Genomic DNA, 24,169 nt, shown 5'->3' with positions numbered 1-24,169 from the left:
CAAAATCAGTACTTTTGTGAAGAGGTTATATAAGACATGCATGTATCTTCTTCCTACGATGGCCAAGCGAATTATCGTTACCATTTTTAGCATACAACTACGTAATCAAATACCAAAGCAATGATATAGAGTATTAAAATTGTTTCCTAAGGAAAATGATGATTGATGATTTTTAAAATTTATCATGATTCATGAATCTCTTTTGCTGAAAAAAAAAAGTTTGAAACATTAATATTAATTAGCTTCCACGTCGAAATATAAATTTGACCTACAAAAATAGTCGTATCCTCATATGGACGACGGTGGATCGGTCAGGGTTTTGATTGAAAATATATCAAATCAGGACCCATTTACTTACTCAAACTGAGGTTTCTTTTTTTTTTTTTTTTTGTTAAATCATAGACCCTACGTCTTGAATTTTGAAATAGATTCTTAGTTAGATGTTTTTGTTTTCCAATAGTTTCATGCACAAATGACAAATAAAAGATCTAATAACCATCTCAAAAATAGACAACGATATCGGGATTTACTTAAGAAGAGAAGATTATATTGTACATGTACGAAACACTTCTGATAATGAATATTATACGACTGTTGTCATACTATGTGAAGAATGTATCCGGATTTAACTATTGTACAATGTGAATGTAGTATACGAATCTTTTGGAAAAGGAGATACTACATTAATTTACATGTACATATTTATATAATTTCATTTTTTTGTTTCCAGTCAATCTAATTTGTCATGTACGCCTTCTCTCTCATATACTGTAATCTGCATATATCCATATATATATATATATATATATTATAAGTATATATAAAAGATTATGAGTGTAATAATTATACAACCAGCAAAAAAGTAAATAAATAAAGAGAAATGAAACATGACATTTTTTTTTTTGACACATGACATATCGAGTAGTAGTAGTGAGATAGTCTTAGATTTCAACTATAAAAAGAACATCGGGGGAGAGACCACATAAAGAAACCAAATCAAGAAACCATTTCAAATTTATCTTTCTTCAAACTAATAAGATTATAAGAATATGGTTTCGGTGACACCAGAAACATCAAGAAGCCGATCAAAGAAGGTATGTGTGATCGGAGCTGGACCGGCGGGGTTAGTCTCCGCAAGGGAGCTAAGAAAAGAAGGGCACAAAGTGGTGGTGATGGAGCAAAACGGCGACGTAGGGGGGCAATGGTTGTATCAACCAAACGTAGAAGAAGAAGATCCATTAGGAAGAAGTATTAGTTCCATTAATGGTGAACTTAAGGTCCATAGCAGCATTTACTCTTCCTTGAGGCTAACCTCACCGAGAGAGATAATGGGTTATTCGGATTTTCCGTTTTTGGCGAAGAAAGGGAGAGACATGAGGAGGTTTCCAGGGCATAAGGAGCTTTGGTTGTATCTTAAGGACTTTTCTGAAGCTTTTGGGTTAAGAGAGATGATTAGGTTTAATGTTAAGGTTGAGTTTGTAAGGGAAGAAGACGAAGATGATGATATAAGGAGGTGGATTGTGAGAAGTAAAGAGAAGTTAAGTGGTAAGGTTTTGGAAGACATCTTTGATGCTGTTGTTGTCGCTACTGGTCATTATTCCCACCCTAGATTGCCCTCTATTAAAGGTAATATATCTATTGGATTCAATTCAATAGTTACTACTAGTTGACATTTGTTGATTATTTGACTATACTTGATCTCTATATTTTCTATTTGCTAATTTATGTATATATGTATGGTTACTGATTTGTTTTTCATGATTATTTGGTGGCTATAGGAGTGGATTCTTGGAAAAGGAAGCAAATCCATAGCCATATTTACAGGGTGCCTGATCCATTTCGTAATGAGGTGATTGAATATCTCTATATCCTCTTAAATTTGGTGATGATTATGATGGTTATGACTTATGAGTTATGACTTATAATGATAGTGATGTTCATGATGGTGATAGGTGGTGGTGGTGGTTGGGAACTCAATGAGTGGACAAGACATATCAATGGAGCTTGTGGAAGTGGCAAAGGAAGTTCATTTAAGTTCCAAGACACTTGATATATCGTCTGGCCTTTCCAAAGTCATTTCCAAACACCCAAACCTTCTTATTCACCCACAGGTTCTCTTTACTAGTATATATTATAATAAGTTATCTTATATCATGTTTTTTTATGTATGAAAATTTGGATTTTAAAATTTATTTCTTTGATTTCGTTTCGCAGATTGAATCTTTAGAGAATGATGGGAGAGTCATTTTTGTGGATGGATCTTGGGTCGTCGCTGATACAATTTTATATTGCACCGGGTAAGATAGAATGGATAAACAAAAGATCTTTAATTTGATTGATTTGGTTAGTGTAAAAAAGCAATTTTTCTTGAAAGCTGAAGAATAGACTAATTACTACCTTTTGTTTCCGTTCGAGAAGACAAATAGATAATGATAATTAAGGTTCCTTTGATAGTGTGAATTAACCGTAACTAAGTTAAACTAATTAATTGTTGTGTGGCTTTGTGGGGTATTGTGGTCTTCATCGACATCGTACATACACATTGCTTCATGTAATAAATAAAAGAAAACTAATTCCAATTTGTTTTTTTTTTACATCAATAATTCCAATTTTAATCAGTAAGATTAAAGCAGGAAATTAAATAAAAATAATAATGGTTTATCATTGGGATCTGCATGATTTTGCGTAACTTAGATATTAGTCCTACTCCAGTTTGGTCACACAAAAAAGATATTTGTCCTACTAGAAAACATATCGTTCGAATAAAAATACAAACTCATTAATATAAATATCAACTTTCTTGATATAAGCATATATCAAAACATTATATAGTACATATTCTTAACTAAAATGCGGGACTCATAAAGCCAGATTGAGTGGGATACAAATCTTTTTCTACATTGGTCTTCTCAATTCACTACCCCTAGTTCTTGAGGACATCATATACAAAATATAACCAAATTTTTTTGTCATTTGTTTTGAGTTTCTCAAAATGTATAGTACTACTAGTATATGTTGTTTACTTTGATAATAATAATAATGTTTTTGGGGGACCAAAAACACAGGTACTCGTACAAGTTTCCATTTCTTGAGAGTAAAGGAAGAATAGAAGTTGATGATGATAGAGTTGGTCCACTCTTCGAACATACTTTCCCTCCTTGTCTCTCCCCTTCTCTTTCCTTTGTCGGTATCCCCAGAAAGGTCTCATCTTTCATCTTTTGGTTTTTAGGGACTATACAAATCATTAACTTCACTCTTTAAAATAAAATTTTTAAAAAGATTATTGGTGGCATTTTATTGCAGTTAATAGGATTCCAATTCTTTGAAGCACAAGCAAAATGGATAGCTCAAGTTTTGTCCGGGAAGTCAGCTCTTCCTTCTTCTGACCAAATGTTACAATCCGTGGCAGAGTTTTACCGGTCAAGAGATCTTGCTGGAGTCCCTAAACACAACACTCACGACATTGCTGATTTCACGGTAAGTTATACAAACAGAATATAATATTTTTCTTTTACTCTTGATTTCATGTCCTAGCTAAAGACAGTTTTGTGTTATATGATTTGAATCTTTTTGCTATAGTATTGCGATAAATACGCGGACTATGTTGGGTTTCCGCATTTGGAAGAATGGAGGAAGCTACTATGTTTGTCTGCTCTCAATAATTCACAGGAGAATCTTGAGACTTATCGCGATTCATGGGATGATCATGAACTCTTACAAGAAGCTCTTCAAAGCTCTCATTTTACAAACCTCAATTCTTGAAATACTACTCATTTTTCGTTATGTTAGAAAGAAAAGAGTTTATATATTTATCCATACATTTTATACATTTGTTTGTTGTTTCTTTCTTTTATCTAGTTTGGTCTGCCTATGTTTCTGGTTGATATTTATATCCATACATTTATACATTTGTTTCATTCAATATGGTCTAGTATTCACAACCATGGTCGATGGAGATCTATATTTTTTAAAACATATCAATTTGGTTATAAACATTTTCCTCAAAAATCAGAAACCATATGATTTGAGGAAAAACCAAAGCTTTAACTTAATGTATGAACCAAGAATCAAGGTAATGTAAAAGACTGGTTATGATGGTTCATCTAACTAGCTTTGAACTTTGTTCTGTACCATCTCTAGTCTAAAAAAACACAGTCATTGGCATTAGAGGAACTGATATTCTAGAAGTTTAGTTTCTCCTATGTAGTCTTCATCTTTAGAACAAGACTTGTTACAAAAAGCATCATCAGTAAGAGTAAGACTCTTAATTCTCCAAAAGAAAAACATGAAGCAAACTATGGCAAGGGATGTAATTACTTCTTTAGTTTGGCTATACTACTTGGTTGATGATCATGTGAGTAAAATCAGCAGCAGGAATTCTAGAGCTTCGTCTTCGCTTTTTCAAGGCTCCCCAATAAACACCTGTTTTTTCTTCCCCCCAAAAAGTGAAAGCATCTATTGGTTTAGGAGGAGAGCTTTTGCGCTTGTTCTTGAGGAACCTGCAATTCCACTTTAGTTCAGATGCTTCAATTAGCTTTCCTAGTACCTGCAGATCCTCATTGGCTTCACATTCTGAAAATGTGCCTATACTCGCGTTATCATCGTCCTGGTCATCTTTGCATTTCCGCTTTCCCTGCCTGGCCCGGCTTCTCCTCTGCTTCCATCTCATACCTGTCTCGTGCTCCTCTAGCTTCTTCTCTCTTTGCATCTTTGCAACCGAAGAAGAAATCTCGGCGAACCAAAGAAGATTTTTACTTAAGGAAGTAATATAATCAGTGGCGGACTTTCTAGACATATGTACTATAGCCTCAGCTGCAGACACTTCTTGATAATTTCCTTCCGTAACAAGAGATATCTTTCTGCTCTTCTTCCGTTTCATTCTTCCACTCTTTCTCGCTACTACTTTTTGACCCTTACTGGACTTCATCTGTGGTTTACAACGCCTTTTCTTCCCTAGATTGGTCCCCTTTTCTGCATATTTTGCCTCAGACAAAGAACTTGAACTCCCTTTCTCCATGCTCGTTTGATTGCTTTGAGACTCTGAGCTGGCTTGAGCACTCAAGTGCGGGTCATGCTTTGAGCCTTGGAAAGTTTTGTTGCTTGGACAAAGTTTTACCTTCTTCTTTGACCTTGAGCCTCTCAAGAATGACTTAAATCGCCTGTCCAAAAGTAAAGTGCTAGTTGAACATGGTAGAGCTTGAACATTCACTCGCGGCTGATTTGAACTGTGTTTCCCATGAACCGTAACCGAAGAAGACTCCTGAGGTTTCTCGGTTTCAAACTTCTTAACAATAGTTGTTACTTCATCTTCGGAAGAAAGGGGAGACATATTCAAGTCAATTCCGTACTCTGCTCAAAAGAAGTATCATATCAATTAAACCTTCCATATATCAAGAAAGTTTGAGAAAAAAACCAATATGTAAACATATAGTTCACTTTTCTTACCTTCTCGACATTTAACAGATTCTTGCGCTTCATTCATCCCGTTGAAACCTTTTAATGAACTTTCTCTCTCATTCTTTGTATCATCAGACTCTTCTCTAATCCTATCTGATGTAACTGGACTCAAGAACTGACTGAACACATTATCTGAATGTTCCTCGATCTTGGCCGGTTCATTCAGATCAAGTTGTAGCTTACTCAACTGATTACCCGAATCCAAAGACATCATTCTCAGAGATTGCTCTTTCAAAAAGTTTGGAGCTTCATGGACTCCTCCATGCATATCATTATACTCGAAAACTGGTAATTCCATATCCAAGACCTTCTTCTCAAACTTCTCAACCTTGTTATCTACAAGAAGCTCAGCTTCCATTTGGTAAGGAATGTCTTCTTCATGAGGCAAACCCCTAGTTTGATAAGCAGAGATGCTCGAACTCATCCAGTGTATTCTAGGGATAGGGAAAACAGGATTTAAGTACATAGCGTTTTGTTGTCGAGTTCCCTCCATTTCCATCATCAATTCCTTCTGCCTTCGGTACAGACGATGAAGCTCATAGATCTATAATGAAAAAAAGGTATCAAAACTCTTTAACTTGGAGGAAACAAGAAACAACCCAAGATAACGCAGTAAAAAAAAAAGAAAACACACCTGACTTCCAAAGACAGATTCATGTACAAGCATGGTGTGTCTCAACGCTTCTTTCACTTGGCTAAGATAAAGATCACCATACAACAAAGAGAGTGTACCATCAACATTCAGGTTCACGCCGTAACTATTATTGGTTAAGACCGTATCAGTGTCCTGTACAGGACACAAACTCCGGCCAGTTCTCGCATCCGTATTGTCACGGTTTGAGAAATTGCACCCCGGGAAAAAGCTGTTCTGCTGCATTTTTTTTCATTCACTTCACAGTCTAGAGCAAGATCGCTGTACCAAGAAAGAAAAAAAGAAACAATTTTATCAACTTGCATGAACCAATAATTTTCATAAGGAATCATCAAATCTGCTTTTTATTCTTATCTATCTATAGTTGCAAATGTGGAGGAAGATGAGCTTGTAGATAAAAGATCTCAAATACTATTTTTTGACAGAAACATCACAAGTGGTTGAAGGTTAAGAGAAAGAAGAACAAAGCTTTCTAAAGCAATAAGAAACGAATAAAAACAAGCCACTGTTAACTAACATCAACGACCTACCTAAGTAAGAAGGAAGCAAAAGATGAAACTTTTGAGTTAGATATCTGCAGAAGAAGAAACCCAGAAACCTTATATAATCAGTAAAGTGACAAGACACAAGAAGAGAGAAAGGATCTACCTTTAGAAGAAAAAAAACAAGAACAAAAGAAAGGTTTTTCTGAGAGTTTCAGCTCAAATCTTCTTTCTTTAGTTGAGGAAGATGCTGAGAAAACAGAGGGAAGAAAGAAAGAAACAAAAAAAGATGTCTTTTTATTTTCTCGGGAAAATGCAAAAAAGGAGAAAGTGGGATACACCCCAAAAGAACAGGGATCTCTCTATATGTATCTTTTTATCTTTAATGTTAGAAGTGCGTCTGAGATCTGCTGGGCCATTATCTTTGGGCGAATAAAGAGATTGGATTGCAGGGACTTTGTGGAATTTTCTCAGGAAACAAACAGAAGAAGCGATACATGGGACTTGGAGGAGAGACAGAGACTTGTGCTGTACTGCTGTGCTGTTCTGTGAGAAAAGAGGAAGAAGAAGAAAAAGATTATTACTTTTTTGTTTTTTCGTCTCTCTCTCTCTCATTCTTTCTTCTTCCTCTTTGTCTTTTTCTTACATTTAATGTCTCTGCTCACTTTCCCCAAGTCCTGAGAAAAAAAATATTCTCTTTCTTATAATTTTGTACATCGAAAACAAGTGAAAAAACTATTACTATAACCCTTTAGAATTCAATTTACACAGTTCCAGCAAACCAAACCTAATTTGTTGGAAGATTAAAATCAATCTTTTTAAGACAAACCATCTGGTCGAACCGGTTTGAAGAGCGATTTAGAGGGCTTATTATCTTGTTCAAAGACAAAAGACACGCTCCCTTCTCTCGACAACCCCCATCCGGAGGAGGTTTAAAAAAAGAATCATCCGAACAGCGACATCGGATTCAGGAACCAAGCAAACGGATTCAGTAGACCATATCACCTTCTTCACCGATTCAAATCACAGAACCCTAATAGAATTAGAATCAATCGCATACACAGCATCTAAAGAGTTACGTGACTATTTTAGTCAGGAAGATCAATGGGCTGTTAAATATACTTAAGCCCAACACTTTTTATATGGGTCTCAGTTAGGGAGACCAATGGGCCGTTAACCGTTTTTAAATATATAAAATCGTTTTTTGTTTGATCATATCTATTCATAACTAGTTTTCAGCAAATTTATATCTGTCAAAATTTATACTATCATATATAATCATATAGACAAATTACTGTCCTCTCTATGATCGATTGATAAAATCATAAAAGAAGGGGTCCGTTTGAAAGGATCGAAAAGACGATCCCCTTTATAAAATCATAAAAGAAGGGATCCGTTTAACATCATTATATTAAAAAACACATTACACATATATATATATATATATATATACATGAACCAATTATAAATGTGGTAAGTACGTACGTACACGGAACACGGTTCACAAACAAGAAAATGTTAATGTGTTTAATGGCTTGTTGTTCGCATATGAATGAATGAATGATATTAGGAATTTCTAAAAATGACGTGTTTTAGACAGATGGGAAAATCCCCAAGTTGAAATTTAATTATTATTGTTATGATCGTAAGAAACGTGGTTGTAAATTTTTAAAAAGTACTAATATCCACGTAGGATGAGACAGACACCTAGAGAGTAGAGAACGGTCTTGTCGTCGTCTCGTCTGTCAAAAAAAAAAAAAAAAAATCCGAACCGAGTCTTTGTTCCTTTTTCTCCTCTAAACTGTGTCTAAAGTCGTCGTCCACTTACGCTTTTGGTTCGTGTTCCGTAGAGTTCAATTTCAATTACACAACAACACAACTATGGTTACGAATCAAAAAAGCTTTTTTGGTTTGCTATTATTAAATACCTCTAAAAAAATGAAAATAAAACTCTTTTTGTAATTAAAAAAATAATAAAAATAATAAATTAAATTGAGAAAAAAACTGCTGGAAGATCTGTCGAAATCTCATATCTTGTTCGTTCGTTTTTTTTTTTTTTTTTTTTTTTTTTTTTTTTTTTTTGTAATTCTGAGCTTCTTCATCTTTCTCCTTATTTTCACCTGAAATTCTTCATCTCACTGTCACTTCCTTCTCTCTCTTTCATATTTTTTTTTAATTTTTAACAAACTATTTTGATTAGCTTCGAAGATTCTTTGTTTTCCACGATTCGGCATTGTACATAGAGAGAGAGAGAGAGAGAGAGATCGATTCAATTTGAACCAAAAAAAAAAAGTAATTTGGAAAATTTCCTGAACTTTTTTTGGGGTTGGCGTTGTGATTACGACTTGCGTTGTTTCCAAAATTGGATTATAGAGGAGAATAATTCTGGGAATTGGGTCTTTGTCATGCTCTTGTAATTTTGTAAAATTTGTCTACTTTTTTTCCTGGGCTTAGGGGGGTGAGAACAAAAATTAGGGTTTGTGAGGTGAATTTAGAAGGGGGAAGAAGGGGATCTGGGGTTTAGGTCAACGGAAATTGGAGCAGTCTATAATGATCTCTTTGTTGGTTTACTAAATCCGACGGTTTGGATCTGATCGCGGGAGAGACAGCGCCACCGGATGGCGCTGTTCCGTCGCTTCTTCTACAAGAAGCCTCCGGATCGCCTTCTCGAGATCTCGGAGCGTGTTTATGGTATTTTTACTCTTTCATGAATTCTCCTGTTTCAAGGATCAACAAAAAAAAATAAGCATCTCGAAACTTGCTATAATAATATGGACGCATTTGTATCAAATTTGCTAATGAGCTTCTGGTTGGTTGGAGGGGTTTTGGCAGTTTAATTGCGTTGAGAATTTCAAGTGTAGCTTTTTTGCAAATTGGAGCTTAGCTGAACTTGTCTCTCTTTGAATTAAAGAGGTTTCTTAGGAATCAGAATCTCTTTGATGACAATTTATAGCTTTGTGGGATATTCTTCTATTGTGTGTGACACGAATCAAGAAAATAAAAAACTGTGCTTTCCTTTAAATGTTCGACAATGATACTTCTTTGGATAAAGGGGTTTATTTGATGAGCTTCTTTCTACATTGTTTTCAGTGACAAAAGTCTCAAAGTAGGAATTATGTATTTGAGTTTCCAGGTTTCTGAGCTGATCGTCTCTTGTTTCTTTTTTTTTGTTTTGCAGTCTTTGATTGCTGTTTCTCTAGCGATGTTATGGGGGAGGATGAGTACAAAGTATACTTGGGTGGCATCGTTGCGCAGCTTCAGGATCATTTCCCAGAAGCATCTTTCATGGTGTTTAATTTTAGAGAAGGGGAACAACGGAGTCAAATATCAGACGTGTTGTCTCAATACGATATGACTGTAATGGATTATCCACGGCAGTATGAGAGTTGCCCGCTTTTACCTCTCGAGATGATTCATCACTTCCTACGATCGAGTGAAAGCTGGTTATCGTTGGAAGGTCAACAAAATGTTCTCTTGATGCATTGTGAAAGAGGTGGTTGGCCTGTTCTTGCCTTCATGCTATCGGGGCTTTTATTGTACAGAAAGCAGTATCATGGTGAGCAGAAGACTCTTGAGATGGTACACAAACAGGCTCCTAAAGAGCTTCTTCATCTATTGTCGCCTCTAAACCCACATCCTTCTCAACTCAGATATCTTCAGTACATTTCTAGAAGGAATTTAGGCTCTGACTGGCCTCCTTCAGACACGCCTCTTCTTTTGGATTGCTTGATTCTCAGAGATCTCCCACATTTTGAAGAGAGAAAAGGTTGCAGACCAATTCTACGCGTTTATGGGCAGGATCCTAAAGCCCGAACCAACAGGAGTTCCATACTTCTCTTCTCCACATTAAAGACAAAGAAACACACTCGTCTCTACCAACAGGTACCTTTAGACCATTGTATCTTAGTGACATGTTTCTCAATATGATCATCACACTGATTTATGCACGGGAAATGGTTTAGAGTTTGCCACATATGAGAATTAAAAACATAAATAAAACACAGTTTAGAGTTTGGGAGCTCGTTTATACCAATGAAATGCTCATATGTGTGATCTCATCTGCAGGAAGAGTGTATCCTGGTGAAATTAGATATACAGTGCCGCGTTCAAGGGGATGTTGTTCTGGAATGTATACATTTGCATGATGATTTTGTGAGTGAGGAGATTGTCTTTAGAATCATGTTCCACACGGCATTTGTGCGTGCTAATATTTTAATGGTCCACCGCGATGAGATGGATATACTTTGGGATGCAAAGGACCAGTTCCCGAAGGAATTTAAGGCAGAGGTAGGCCGTTGTGAAAATATTCTCTGATCATCTTTTGAATAAGGCTGTTAAGTTTGAATGCATACTCATATATGTATCAGGTACTTTTCTCTGGCGCTGATGCCGTGGTGCCTACTATCACAACTTCTACAATATTAGAAGAAGAGAGCGATTTTGATATGGCTTCACCCGAAGAATTTTTTGAGGTGGAGGAAATTTTTAGCGATGTGATTGATGGACCTGACCATAAGAAAGATTCCGATAGTTTTTTGGTTGTTGATACTGCTTCAGATGATTCTGAGGGCAAAGAAGTGTGGAAGGGGGACGTGGATCCCAATGCGTTTCTAGATTGTGCATCAGTTGCATCAGATGATTCTAATCATAAACATGATATGCATGCAGAGACTAGCACGGATCCGGTTAAAGATATCACTGTTGATGATGTACATTATAGGTCGGATGGGAAGGCAGATTCTAATATTGACTCAGTGAAGGATATAGGAATAGATGATGGTGATGAGCAGCGAAAGAGAAGGATCATGGAAGCGAAGGAAAATGATTCTAGCACAGGAGAGACTCAACGCAAAGGTGATGCAGAAGGCAATGATTCCCAGGATGATTTAGAAGAACCTAAAGAAAATGATTCTAGAACAGCAGAGACTCAACGCAAAGGTGATGCAGAAGGCAATGGTTCCCAGGATGATTTAGAAGAACCTAAAGAAAATGATTCTAGAACAGCAGAGACTCAACGCAAAGGTGATGGAGAAGGTAATGGATCCCAGGATTTTTTAGAAGAACCTAAGGAAAGTGATTCTAGAACAGCAGAGACTCAACGCAAAGGTGATGGAGAAGTCAATGGTTCCCAGGATGATTTAGAAGAACCTACGACTCAGAAAACCAGTTCTAATCTCAACAAACCCATATCCGAAAAAACACAAGCTACACCAAGGAAACAGGTCGGAGCAAATGCAAAGGTGGCTGGAGATTCACTTAAACCGAAGTCTAAGCAGCAAGAAACACAGGGTCAGAACGTAAGAATGGCTAAGCCTAACGCAGTTTCTCGATGGATTCCTTCAAATAAGGGATCATATAAAGATTCTATGCATGTGGCGTATCCCCCAACAAGAATTAACAGTGCCCCTGCTTCAATTACTACTTCTCTCAAGGATGGCAAAAGAGCTACATCACCTGATGGTGTGATTCCAAAAGATGCTAAGACTAAATATCTGAGAGCGTCTGTTTCTTCACCGGATATGAGTAGTCGAGCTCCAATTTGCGCATCACCAGATTCTAGCCCAAAGGAAAAGCCGGCTTCTCTACCTACTGCCTCTCCCCATCAAGCTTCTCTAACCAGTGACGCCACTACATCAGTTTTACCCTCTCTAACCAGTGAGGCCACTACATCAGTTTTACCATCTAAGCAAGCAGCTGCACCGCCTCCACCTCCTCCACCTCCACCACTGCCTACTTACTCTTCACTGAACCAAAATGACAGATACTCTCAAACATCTGAGAGACCAAACAGTGAAACCGTGTTGCCTCCACCACCACCATCCCCACCTTGGAAGTCTGTGTATGCTTCAGCTTTGGCAACTCCTGCAACATGTTCTACTTCTCAACTTCCGACCTCTTCACCGCCTTTTATGCCGCCTCCGCCTGCATACAGTTCAGTAGGCCAAAAGAGCAGCGACACTCAAGCAAATCAGCTCCGATCAACACCGCCTCCTCCGCCGCCTCCGCCTACATACTATTCAGTAGGTCAAAAGAGCAGCGACACTCAAGCAAATCAGCTCCGATCAACACCACCTCCTCCGCCACCTCCGCCTGCACACTATTCAGTCCAAAAGAGCAGCGACACTCAAGCATATCAGCTCCCATCAACACCGCCTCCTCCGCCGCCTCCGCCTGCACACTATTCAGTAGGCCAAAAGAGCAGCGACACTCAAGCATATCAGCTCCCATCAAAACCGCCTCCTCCTCCGCCGCCTCCGCCTGCACACTATTCCATAGGCCAAAATAGCAGTGACTCTCAAGCATATCAGCTCCCATCAAAACCGCCTCCTCCCCCGCCTCCGCCTGCATTCTATTCAGTAGGCCAAAAGAGCAGCGACTCTCAAGCATATCAGCTCCCATCAACACCGCCTCCTCCGCCACCTCCCCCGTTTGCATCTGTGAGGCGAAACAGTGAAACTTTGTCACCTCCGCCGCCGCCACCACCACCTTGGAAGTCTGTGTATGCTTCGTCTTTCGAAACTCGTGAACTGTGCTCCACATCGTCCCCTTCTAAACCACCACCACCACCTCCTCCTCCCTTTAGCTCATTAAATACAACAATAGCAAATGGACATCACATTCCCCCGCCTCCCCCTCTGCCTTATACAAGTGTTGCACCTTCACTCAAGGTCCCACCTAGTAAAACAGCTCCACCGCCCCCACCTCCTCCTCCTTTTAGCCATGTGCGTTCAATCCCTCAACCTCCACCACCTCCTTTTAAGGATGCACATTCAGTACCTCCCCCTCCCCCTCCGCCACCAAGTCATGGAACTCCACCGCCACCTCCGTTTAGATCTGGGGGACCTCCGCCACCACCGCCACCTCCGTTTAGATCTGGGGAACCTCCGCCACCACCGCCACCTCCGTTTAGATCTGGGGGACCTCCGCCACCACCTCCCCGGATGCCTGGAGGAGCCCCACCGCCGCCGCCTCCTCCAATGCGTGGTGGAGCCCCACCGCCTCCGCCTCCTCCGATGCGTGGAGGAGCCCCACCGCCGCCTCCGCCTCCTGGTGGTCGTGGTCCTGGTCCACCTCCTCCTCCGCCTCCTGGTGGTCGTGGTCCTGGTCCACCTCCGCCTCCTGGACCAAGACCTCCGGGTGGTGGACCTCCTCCGCCTCCAATGCTTGGTGGTAGGGTAGCTGCAGTTGATCCTAGGGGAGCAGGAAGAGGACGTGGTCTTCCACGCCCAGGTTTTGGGTCTGCAGCTCAGAAAAAGTCTTCCCTGAAGCCATTACATTGGGTTAAAGTAACAAGGGCTTTGCAGGGGAGCTTATGGGATGAGCTACAGAGACATGGAGAATCGCAAACGTATTGGACTAAACCTTATTTTTGCTTTTTACTTACTTCTTAGTTCCCCTCTTGCACCTTTGATTATCCACGAAACTCAATTCTGTGCTACTAAGGTTTTATTGACTATTGCTAATTAATTTTCACTTTGTCTTTTTGCTAGTCCATCAGAATTTGATGTATCAGAAATAGAGACCCTTTTCTCTGCTACAGTGCCAAAGCCAGCTGACAAATCTGGGAGTCGACGAAAATCTGTTGGGGCAAAACCTGAAAAAGTTCAATTGGTATGTGAATTAATCCTATCCTTGGTTACTGTCAGATGTAAAGTTGTACTAAGAATGCCTCTATTAGCTACTCTCCTGGAATTTCTTCTACTTTGAAGCCTATTGCATATGTTTGTATACTTTTGTGGCTCAATATTCCACTCTTTTGAAGAGTTGTAATTGAATGTCTTATGATTTTCCAGATTGACCTTAGGAGAGCCAATAACACGGAAATTATGCTTACGAAAGTAAAGATGCCTCTGCCTGATATGATGGTAAGCTCCAAAACCTACTTTTCAAAGTCATTATTGGTTAATCTTCCATAGCTTAATGATAATTATCCACATTTTTTCTTTGCATCATCCAGGCTGCAGTTCTGGCAATGGATGAGTCTGTATTAGATGTTGATCAAATTGATAATCTTATAAAATTTTGTCCAACCAAGGAGGAGATGGAGCTTCTTAAGGTTTTGCCTCTTCACTTTTGAGTAGCATTTTCGACATTTGTCTTTTATTTTGGAGATTATTTGTGAAATATTTCAATTTTTGGTTATCAGTATTCACTATTTATTGACAATTCTTGGTTATCAATATTCACTTTTAATTGACGTGAGTCCTTGTTCTTGGTCGTAATTGACTGATTTGTTATAGAACTACACTGGTGACAAGACGACCTTGGGAAAGTGTGAGCAGGTCTGTTTAAGTCTTGAGATTCTCAATCTCGCACTGTTTTTGGTTCATACTATAATATGGTTAGCAATTAGCTTACTTTGTTTACTTCTGTCATCCATTTTGTTTTCACAGTATTTCCTAGAGCTAATGAAGGTGCCACGAGTAGAGGCAAAGCTTAGAGTATTTTCTTTCAAGATTCAATTCGGCACTCAGGTCTGGTGTTAGTACTTATACTGTTATTTTCTGTTTTTGTGATTCTCTGGAGGACAAAATTTCAGTTTCACCAGTGTCTATGTAACTGTAGATTATTGATCCTATTGATAATGATGTTTTTTTTGGGTGCAGATAATAGAATTCAAAAAAAGTTTAAATGCGGTAAATTCTGCATGCGAGGAGGTAAGAAGATGCTTGCAGTAATTAACTCTATTTTTTAGTCCATCATTTCTCCTTGTTAAAACTTTCTCGTTATTGCTGTTCATCAGGTCCGTAATTCCCAAAAGCTAAAAGAAATTATGAAAAAGATTCTTTACCTGGGGAACACACTGAACCAAGGAACTGCAAGGGGTAAGTATTATATCATTCATATTTTACATGTTTTTGCACAAGACATTTCCTTATGCAAGACAATAAACTCTGTTCAATGTGGGCTAGATTTGGCGCCTTTGTGGCTGATATAATTCTTGCTCTGCTTTCCGCAGGCGCTGCTGTTGGATTCAAGTTGGACAGTTTATTGAAATTAAGCGATACACGTGCTGCTAACAGCAAGATGACCCTCATGCATTATCTTTGCAAGGTAAAACTATAATCCAAAAAAGCAGGATCAAGTTTCTGATGAGGGTTGTAATTAAATTAGTCTGGCTCAGGAGGAATACATAATCCTGAAACCCACATCTGTTTCTTCTTTTAGGTCCTTGCTTCCAAGGCATCAGTTCTACTGGACTTCCACAAGGATCTTGAAAGTCTTGAATCAGCCTCAAAGGTGTGCGTTTGTGCTTTTTTTCGTCCTCAACTCTTTAGTTGCGATTGGCTCATCACTTGATTATCCTGTCTATTTTCAGATACAACTGAAGTCTCTGGCTGAGGAAATGCAAGCCATAATCAAAGGGTTAGAAAAATTGAACCAGGAGCTCACTGCATCCGAAAGTGATGGTCCTGTTTCTGAAGTTTTCCGTAAAGTATGTTGGTTTTTCTTTCTTTTTTCCTTTTGCATATATTATCAATAATGAATGCGAGATTAGTTCCATGATTGTGCCACATAACAAAATCTGTATCTCTTTGTGAATCATTCAATACCCGCTGGGAGATAATTCTTCAGCTTAACTTCTTTCGGATCCTAAACCTACGTTTATGTTTTCAATGGCAGACATTGAGGGACTTCATATCCATTGCTGAGACTGAAGTGGCAACTGTATCGAGTCTTTACTCAGTCGTGGTAATTTGTCAACCTCTACTATTACTATTCCAAGCCCTCTTTACCTTTGACAATGTGTTTGAGTCCTGAGATGATTTTTGTTTTGTTTCTTATGATGGACAATAGGGAAGGAACGCTGATGCACTTGCGCACTATTTTGGCGAGGATCCTAACCGTTGTCCATTTGAACAAGGTATGGCGCGGGATATAAATTTTTCAACTCTTGGGCAATAAAAAAGTCTCTATTCGTTTTTTAGTTGGAACTGTTATGTAGCTAATAATAAATAATACCGGGTGATGGAATGCCGCAGTTACTGCGACCCTCTTGAATTTCATAAGGTTATTTAAGAAAGCACACGAAGAGAACGTCAAGCAAGCAGAGCTGGAGAAGAAGAAAGCTGCAAAGGAAGCGGAAATGGAGAAGGCCAAAGGAGTCAGTCTCACAAAAAAACCAGTTGATGATGATAGCTGAGCAAAAAAAACTTGAATATTATATTGCAAAATCCGCCAGAATCTCTCTGAGAGAAAGCAAGATCCAAAGTGGTCTTGTAAGCCAGAGAAGGCGGTGCTGCTGTTCGAGAAAACCTGCATGGGGCGTGAAAGTTAAAACAGGCTGGGGGTCCCTATCGGGAGGGGTTTCGCCAGGGCGGGGGCTATCGAAGAAACCATTGGAAGATAAAGAGACAGGTCTTCATCTCCCTCCACTCACGTTGACATATGATTCCACATTGATATAAATTCTAACATGTAAATTAGAATTCTTTCGTGTTGCTTAATTTTCCTAACTAGAGGAATTTTTGATAGATTGAAAATGTTGTATAGGGTTTTCAGGTAGATTGGGAGAGAGAGAGAAAGAAAGATGTAGAGCAATATTTTTAGTGTGTAACTTTGTATCGTAACGCAACATCATTGTTCTTTTTTAGGATTCAGATTTCAGACCAATGAAAATAATACTGTAGTTTGCGAAACTAGTATTTCTTCTAAGTAACTAAAAAATAATCTAATTTCGAGTTTGTTCGAGCTTTAAATGAAAATGATATTTTTTATGTAACCAAGTGATTCAGACCAATCAAAGTCAAACTACTTCAATGTTTTTAGTACAATTTAGAAAAGGAAAACAAGCAAACGCATACGTAAGAAAATAAAGAAACGACGAATAAGGGAAACGCAACAATCACGTTCGTTTTTGTTGGATCCCAAAGTTTTGAAACTTTCATGGCTTTGTTGTGTTGTCTTCTTCCTTCACGCCACACTCTTCTCTCTTCTCTCACAAACAAACCCTAGCCTGAGAGTCTGAGACTAACCCTCCTCGTCCGTCGTATCCAACTGAACAAAAAAAAAAAAAAAATGACCGAAGATGAAGAACAGCTGATTGGTCCATTAGATCCCAGTTCGTCAATGGTTGTCATCAGAGATTCCCCAATTCACGATGACGTTGTTTTCCCGCCGATTTACCACGAGAATCTCGTAGTCGATTCTTCCATCTATGGAGTCGATACGTATCTCGAATCTCCGTCGGAATCCTCGTCTCCGTCGTCTTCATCGAGACACTCTGGTTCTTCTTCTTCTTCTTTTTCGTTGTTCCCTTCTGATTCAGATGTATTACCATCTGAATTCGACCGCAAGTCTCCGTCGGAAACTGAACAGAAATCTCCGCCGTTACTATTAGTCGTCGGTGAATCTCCACCGTACGATTCAGACAAACAACCAAAATCTCCGCGAGTTCCCTCTAAACAAGGCGGCGGCGATTCAGACGGGAAACAATTGAATCGTGAAATTGATGTCTTTGGAGATTGGTGGGAGCTTCTTCTCGTACGTGTGTACTCGAAATTGAAGAATTTGGTCACCTGGTTCTCAGTCACTCTCCGGCCGTTTTATCCAGTTCTTGCTATTGGGATTTGGTGGTGGATGCGTGCACGATCTCGTCGGAAACTTGTCAAAGGTGGAACCACCGATCATCTTCGAGATGCCATCAAAGAGAGAGACGAGGTTCGTTAATCAGTTTCCTAATTTTTTTATTTATTTTTGTGTGCATGCAAAGTGTTTGACGAAATGTCTAAGAGAGTTCAATGTTACTTAGCTCTTTGCTTCTTTTCTTCTGATTTTGCAAACAGAGGATAGTTCAGCTTTTACATCAGATTGCTCAGATGAATGAGTTACTGATTAAGCATCACAAGGACATCGTATCAAGAAGCTGATCGAATCTTTTTTTTTTTTGTTTCTTGTTTATATTCTTTTGCAAAGTCACCCAAGCTCTCTGTAAAATTTCTACATCTCAATCTCTCAAAATTTCCCAGTTGTAAAATTTCTACGAGTCAGAGTTACTTCATCCTTAGGAATCTGCTAAAACACTTCTTTTGAAGTGAAAAAGGTACTTGCTTGAATCATCCTCTGTTCAAGTTAACAAAAGAATCTATTGACTTTTTATATATTGGGGTAAAATTATAATGGAAACAAAATGACAAAGGAATGAGCTTTTTTAAAAAAACAATGAATCTCCGAAACCGGTTTATACGTTGCTAGCTTCGCGGTTCAATCTTGAGTGGTGTCATTCTCCGAATATCAAACCTGTCGACAAACTTCAATGGAAACGTTGTCTCGTTCCTGATCCTCTTGATCTTAGGACTTAACAATCCCCTGTGACCAAATCCATAAAGCTGAAGCACTTGATTATCCGCAAAGTTGAATGCTCTCTCCATACTCTTCAAGCAACGTTCAACCGCGTAATCCGCATAACTCCCACACGGTTTGCATCCAACAAAGTGAGTAATAAAAGGCCATCTCTCATCTCCCAACCCGGGATGGTACTTCTCTATCATCTCCTCATACCTATCCACTAATCCTTCCCAAAACCCATGAAGATAATACTGATTCTCCACAAACACTTTATCCATCCACGTATCCTTCTGTGAAAGCAGCAGATAGATCAATGCAGACTGATCATCAGCTTCGAACGCTGGTCTTCCTTTAAGATTCGCAGTGAGAATCTTCCCGGCTTCTTCACGTATCGGTCCTTTAGGTCCCATTGGAGCCCAAGCATCCAACAAATCCAAAGACCACTGACAGTTCCTAAACAAGAAGCTACCAGTATTCAAAGCAATCCAAGACTTCTGATCAAACAACAAATCCGGATACCCGTGGATAACCAAGTTATGATTCTCATATCTAGACAAGGGTATCTCAAAGACCATATCTGTAAACAAAGCATCACTATCCATCCACCAAATCCATTCGATTTCAGGGTGAGACAACATCAGTCTCCTAAGCATTGGAAGCTTAGCCCAATACCCAGCAAGCTCCTTGTCCAAATGAGCCATGTTATACACAATCTCAATCCCATGAATCCTACAATAATCAATCTTGTTCTTCACCGATTTCAACAAGTAATGATCACCAATTGGATTGTCACAAGGTTTTGGAGGCGAACCTGTTAAAAGCAAAACCTTGGCTTTCCTATTTACGACACTTGGGAAACCTGGGTTTTGCGTTAACCAAAGTTTACGTTTTTGATCCCAGTTTGTGATCTTGAGTCCGAGGGTGTACGTCATGTTGAGATCAAGATCCGACTCAGGTGGCTCGTTCGTGTCTGTAGGATCCGAATCGGATCGGATCTCAGCTAGAATTCGGTTAGTCTCTTCGATTAAGTTCTGGTTAACGGCGTCGGCGTCGGAAGTTCCGAAGTTAACGCCGATAGTGCCACGTAAGACGAGGATGGTGACGAAGCCACATAGGATTGTCATCTTGACGTTGTTGAAGGTCTTCTGAATCTGTCTGCTACGTGGTGGCGGTGGTCTTCTTCCTCCTCTGCCACTCGTCATCGTCGTCGGAAGAACGCCGGCGACGGCGGAGGAAGCGGTTGAAACACGCTTCTGAGTCTTGAATCCGTCTTTCTTCCCCATTGTGTGTAGCAACTAGTAAAGCAAAACAGTTTGATCAAGGAGCCATTGTTGTTGTTTGTCGTCTACTTGTTTTGTCTGTGCGACATAGAGAGAGAGAAGAGACACACACAGTACACAGAGGAAGCGGACAATTAACAACTTTAGAATTAGATCAAGATTCAGATATTAGTTGATTCTGATTCGTTTCATTTAATTGCATCATTAGTACTAAACCAAAACCATAAATAAATGACTTTAAAATATCACCTATTAACATGTTATTAATTCAGCCAAAGCCAAAGTAACTAACTATATGTTTGCTCAACGTAATGAAAAGTTAATAGTAGTGTCAAAAAGAAGAGGTAACATGAAGCATTTCTCATTAAGTAGTTTACTCAAGAATTCAAGATTGCAATTTATGAATTCTTGCACAGTGTTATGCAAGAAACAATTCTACAAATCTTGATTGCATTTATTTGAAACTTTTATGTACAGAGTCTTCTCAACTACATGATTACAACACAGAACGAGTGGGTGTGTGTGTGTATTTGGTAGTAACAATTATGTATTGATGTACGAGTGTATAACTAGTTTTTTGGCAACAAGGCGGATTCCTGCCTTCTGCTGATAATCATACGGTTCCAGAGACAAGAATGCATCGACCAAACTTCCCGTGGTAAGCAACGATTCCAGCTCCTCACCGCTCGGGTTGCTGAAGATTAGTTTCTGACTAGCTCCAGAGGACTCTCTCTGGTATATCTCTGTTGCATACCGAGCTATATCTCCGTTTATTTCTGTTGCAATACTGCAGAAAACACAATAAGCTAATTAGGAGAAACTAAAAGTAAACCAATCAAGAAACCATGATTTTGTTTTGAAGAACATGGGAACTAGAAAGGGAGAGTTTAAGTAAGGTATAACTTACTGTATCCTTGCGTTAGGGTAGTTTACAAATCCCTTCATTGGATTCACAACCGGATTCCAGTCAGAGGTAGAACCCGAATTAACGGATAGTTTCTGAGCATTACTGTCACATGCTTCGAGTATACTGCACAGGCTTGGATTCAGATCAACCACAAAGTTTAACCTCCGTCTCCCAGTGTTATCCATAAACTTCCCATTGACTCCAAACCGTATTTTCAGACAAGAACAGTAGAGCTGCAGAGGGGAATCATCACCATAGAGTAGCTTTAGTTTCATCATTTGGCTTCCAGGAAAAAACGGGACAAGAATCGCTTTGATGTATGGAATAGATATTGCATCTGGCGCCAAGAATCCCTCATGGTCACTGGTATTCTCAAAGACAGCAGTATCAGATGGTTGAATCTGTTCTTCTTCTTCTTCCATGAGAATGTCTGATTGAAGGTGGTTGTCGGAAGCCATTTCATTCCTCAAGACACTCATGTTGAACGGATCCGGCTGAGCTGCACTGTTCTCGCTAATGGACGGTAGCCTAACAGAGGTTACTATATTACCCTCGTGAGAAGAAGATGCATCGAGACGTCTCCTTGTACTAGTGGTTCCTGGAGATACCGAGTGATCTACAAGTCCAAGACTCGACTCCTAGGAAAAATAAAATCATTGCCTCTGATTAGTCCGGTTTTCTAAACATTGTTTGCAACAGATATTAGAAGATAAAGACTCTCCATATATAAAGTAACTAAAAGAGAACATACCAAGAACAAGACCGTAGCACAATATTTGACAACCTCAAGATTCATTCTAACATCGTCAAGGCTCCTGAAAATAAGTAGGTACAAAGAATTAGAGCTTAAAATATAAGCTTTTGATAGTTTTGAGGTAAAGAATTAGATCCTTTTATGCGCTTTATCTACCTGTGCGTCTGTTTCCCGAGTCCGAAATACGTAGCTAAAGTTGCCATCTGCAGTAACAAAGCACGCAGAGGATTATAAGGACACTCAAAAATACACTAAAACTAAGAAACAAAGAGTTTTTTACCAATCCAATCTTGGGAAAAAGGAATGTTTCGTTTGTACCTTCATATTACCAGCTCTTCTACCAAACCTTTGAGTTAGCAAAGTCAATGAGTCGATGGCGCCTTTTGGCACAGGTGGTTGACGTCCAATCTCTGCAAATGCTTCCCTGATCCTTGCACAATCAAACCTCAATATATTGTGACCTGCCCATATCCTCCCTGCAAATATCAAAACACAATATCTAATGTAAAGCTCGAATCTTGGCCATTCCTTTGATTACATTGACAAACTCAACCAAGAACTCAAAAATTTCAGGACACGAAACAGAGTTGAAAGAAGAAGAAGAAGATTATAACCGTGGAGAATGTCGTAAACAGTATCAGCGATATCGGAGAACAACGGTGCCGAAACGACATCGTCACGCTTGATGCCGTTGCACCTGACGGACAAGGAAGATATGAGACTCAAATCTGCAGGTTGGACCAGAGTCGTGTAGCTTCGGAGCTCCGTAAGCTTCTTCGGGCATACAAGTATTGACCCGAATTCTAGTATCGCGAAACGTTGCCCTCGGTTTGGCACAGTCGTCTCAACGTCGAAGAAGGCAATCTCGGATCTATCCTCTGAATCCATCGATTAAACGGGTCGGGATCAATCGAGTGGTAAAAGTGAAAAGTTTCGATATTTGTTCGGAAAACTTGAGGGATCATCGAAGGGGATTATATGAAGATCAAGTTACTACTTTACCCAACTCTGCAGGCAATGTGAAAATTTTCAATTACTTTTAGGGTTTATCTTTCTGGCTAGGTTTTCCAATTCATAGTCAGAATTCACAAATTTTCAATTGTTAGATTCCTTACTTCGTTTATACAAAGTTGTTTTGTAAGTTGTGTAATAAATTAATAATAACTTGCAACTTGCAAGCAACCTGGTGCGAGAGATCTTGTCCTTGTTCCGAGGTTGCTTATTATTTAAAACTCAGAAGAAATTTAAAAAACTAAAACGTTACCGATACGTTGGCCCAAAGATGAAGAAGAAGTAGAAACCAATACACGGGCTTTATATGTTCTTGGCGGCCCAATCAGGGTTCCTTTTCATAGAACTGTGTTTATTATATAGACCCGAAGATTTTTTTAGCTGGAAACTCACAACTCACAAGAATCTAAAAAAGATTCGTGTTTTAGTTGGAAACTTGGAATGAACTAATCCATAAACAAGATCCCAAGTATATTACTAACAGGAGTTTTTTAATTAGATGCACGTTTGACCACTACAGTATTTCATATATTTAATAATTGATTTAAGGAAAGGCTGCAATAATTATTTCAGTTTCTTAAAGAACACCCATGTGCAGTGGGTTAATTATACAGTTCTTGTTTATTGATTCTCCCATTAAAAAATTATCATTAAAGCAAAATTTTCCCCCCATTTTCCAATTTTCTAATACTACTTTATAAAAATTTATATCCACTTTGTTGGAACTTGAACATTAAAAATATTTCCACGTTTAAAGTTCTTGGCTATATATTACTAATTATTTGGATGAATCAAATATTATCATCGCTGGGATTGATTTAGTAGTTGTTAGTGGGATTTGATCCAGTTAGGGTTAGGTAAAAAGAAGTGGTGTAAGTTAAAAATGACCAGTTAGGGTTAGGTAAAAAGAAGTGGTGTAAGTTAAAAATGAATACAGAGCTAGCTAGACGAACATGGGTTCGATTATCGTTGGAAATATATAATCTGGAAAATAAAGTTGATTTTGATTCTCAAAAATGTATGGATTAAGGAATTTGGAATTTATTTTAAAAAAATAAAAGGATTTTGTTTTCTTTTGTATAAAGCTACTTTAATATATGGAAATAGAAATTAGTTCAAAAAAAAAAATAGAAAAAGATGCTAGGTCACATTGAGTGCGCATAGAAATAGAAGGAAACGACAGGAATTTTAGAGGTTTAAATATAACCCTACCTTGAAGACCGTCATCGAATACGTGGGTGGATTACGGATTGAGATATCATCTACTATTGAAAGATATTATATATATAATGTGGCTACAGGTTGCTTATTTTGGCTAGCTATGCGAATGATATGATG

General features: G+C 38.7%; 5 protein-coding genes and 1 pseudogene across 8 annotated transcripts; 3 read left to right on the top strand and 3 right to left on the bottom strand.

The window, feature by feature from the left end:
• The first annotated feature begins 904 nt into the window (after positions 1-904).
• Positions 905-3,922, top strand: LOC104734798 (flavin-containing monooxygenase FMO GS-OX-like 9). Its single transcript, XM_010454444.3, has 7 exons — positions 905-1,626; positions 1,779-1,849; positions 1,953-2,111; positions 2,215-2,297; positions 3,066-3,201; positions 3,304-3,477; positions 3,580-3,922. The coding sequence occupies exons 1-7, from the start codon at positions 1,050-1,052 to the stop codon at positions 3,760-3,762; spliced, it is 1,383 nt and encodes a 460-aa protein (XP_010452746.2). The 5' UTR covers positions 905-1,049; the 3' UTR covers positions 3,763-3,922.
• A 220-nt stretch (positions 3,923-4,142) lies between these two features.
• LOC104734796 (uncharacterized) lies at positions 4,143-7,651 on the bottom strand. 2 transcript variants are annotated; one of them, XM_087482836.1, is made up of 5 exons: positions 6,758-7,651; positions 6,640-6,683; positions 6,092-6,370; positions 5,446-6,001; positions 4,143-5,349 (listed from the first exon to the last, which is right to left on the bottom strand). In XM_087482836.1, exons 3-5 carry the CDS (start codon positions 6,332-6,334, stop codon positions 4,331-4,333), a joined length of 1,818 nt encoding a protein of 605 aa, XP_087338962.1. In that variant the 5' UTR covers positions 6,335-6,370; positions 6,640-6,683; positions 6,758-7,651; the 3' UTR covers positions 4,143-4,330. The 2 variants fall into 2 exon arrangements, with proteins under 2 accessions (XP_087338962.1, XP_010452745.1); XM_010454443.3 differs by lacking the exon at positions 6,640-6,683.
• A 721-nt stretch (positions 7,652-8,372) lies between these two features.
• Positions 8,373-17,231, top strand: LOC104737881 (formin-like protein 20). Its single transcript, XM_087481005.1, has 17 exons — positions 8,373-9,282; positions 9,770-10,473; positions 10,657-10,878; positions 10,959-13,939; positions 14,082-14,202; positions 14,385-14,456; positions 14,549-14,647; positions 14,832-14,873; positions 14,985-15,065; positions 15,198-15,248; positions 15,335-15,416; positions 15,551-15,645; positions 15,760-15,831; positions 15,911-16,027; positions 16,216-16,284; positions 16,390-16,456; positions 16,575-17,231. Exons 1-17 carry the CDS (start codon positions 9,210-9,212, stop codon positions 16,733-16,735), a joined length of 5,109 nt encoding a protein of 1,702 aa, XP_087337131.1. The 5' UTR covers positions 8,373-9,209; the 3' UTR covers positions 16,736-17,231.
• A 60-nt stretch (positions 17,232-17,291) lies between these two features.
• On the top strand, positions 17,292-18,692 carry LOC104734795 (uncharacterized). The gene is made up of 2 exons (XM_010454439.3): positions 17,292-18,252; positions 18,378-18,692. The coding sequence occupies exons 1-2, from the start codon at positions 17,611-17,613 to the stop codon at positions 18,459-18,461; spliced, it is 726 nt and encodes a 241-aa protein (XP_010452741.1). The 5' UTR covers positions 17,292-17,610; the 3' UTR covers positions 18,462-18,692.
• Positions 18,619-20,489, bottom strand: LOC104734794 (putative xyloglucan 6-xylosyltransferase 3 pseudogene; annotated as a pseudogene). Of its 2 annotated transcripts, XR_015577824.1 has the most exons (2): positions 19,691-20,326; positions 18,619-19,608 (listed from the first exon to the last, which is right to left on the bottom strand). The product of XR_015577824.1 is annotated as a putative xyloglucan 6-xylosyltransferase 3 pseudogene, transcript variant X2 (transcript). The 2 variants fall into 2 exon arrangements; XR_015577823.1 differs by having other exon boundaries at positions 18,619-20,489.
• Positions 20,490-20,592: 103 nt separating this feature from the next.
• On the bottom strand, positions 20,593-23,349 carry LOC104734793 (protein NEN1). The gene is made up of 6 exons (XM_010454437.3): positions 22,435-23,349; positions 22,139-22,296; positions 21,977-22,023; positions 21,818-21,881; positions 21,067-21,704; positions 20,593-20,946 (listed from the first exon to the last, which is right to left on the bottom strand). The coding sequence occupies exons 1-6, from the start codon at positions 22,706-22,708 to the stop codon at positions 20,703-20,705; spliced, it is 1,425 nt and encodes a 474-aa protein (XP_010452739.2). The 5' UTR covers positions 22,709-23,349; the 3' UTR covers positions 20,593-20,702.
• Positions 23,350-24,169: the final 820 nt, after the last annotated feature.

Source organism: Camelina sativa, chromosome 13 (assembly GCF_030686135.1).
Source record: "Camelina sativa cultivar CO46 ecotype springtype chromosome 13, ASM3068613v1".
In the NCBI taxonomy this organism is placed as follows: Eukaryota; Viridiplantae; Streptophyta; class Magnoliopsida; order Brassicales; family Brassicaceae; genus Camelina; species Camelina sativa.
This window is presented reverse-complemented; position numbering and strand designations above follow the sequence as displayed.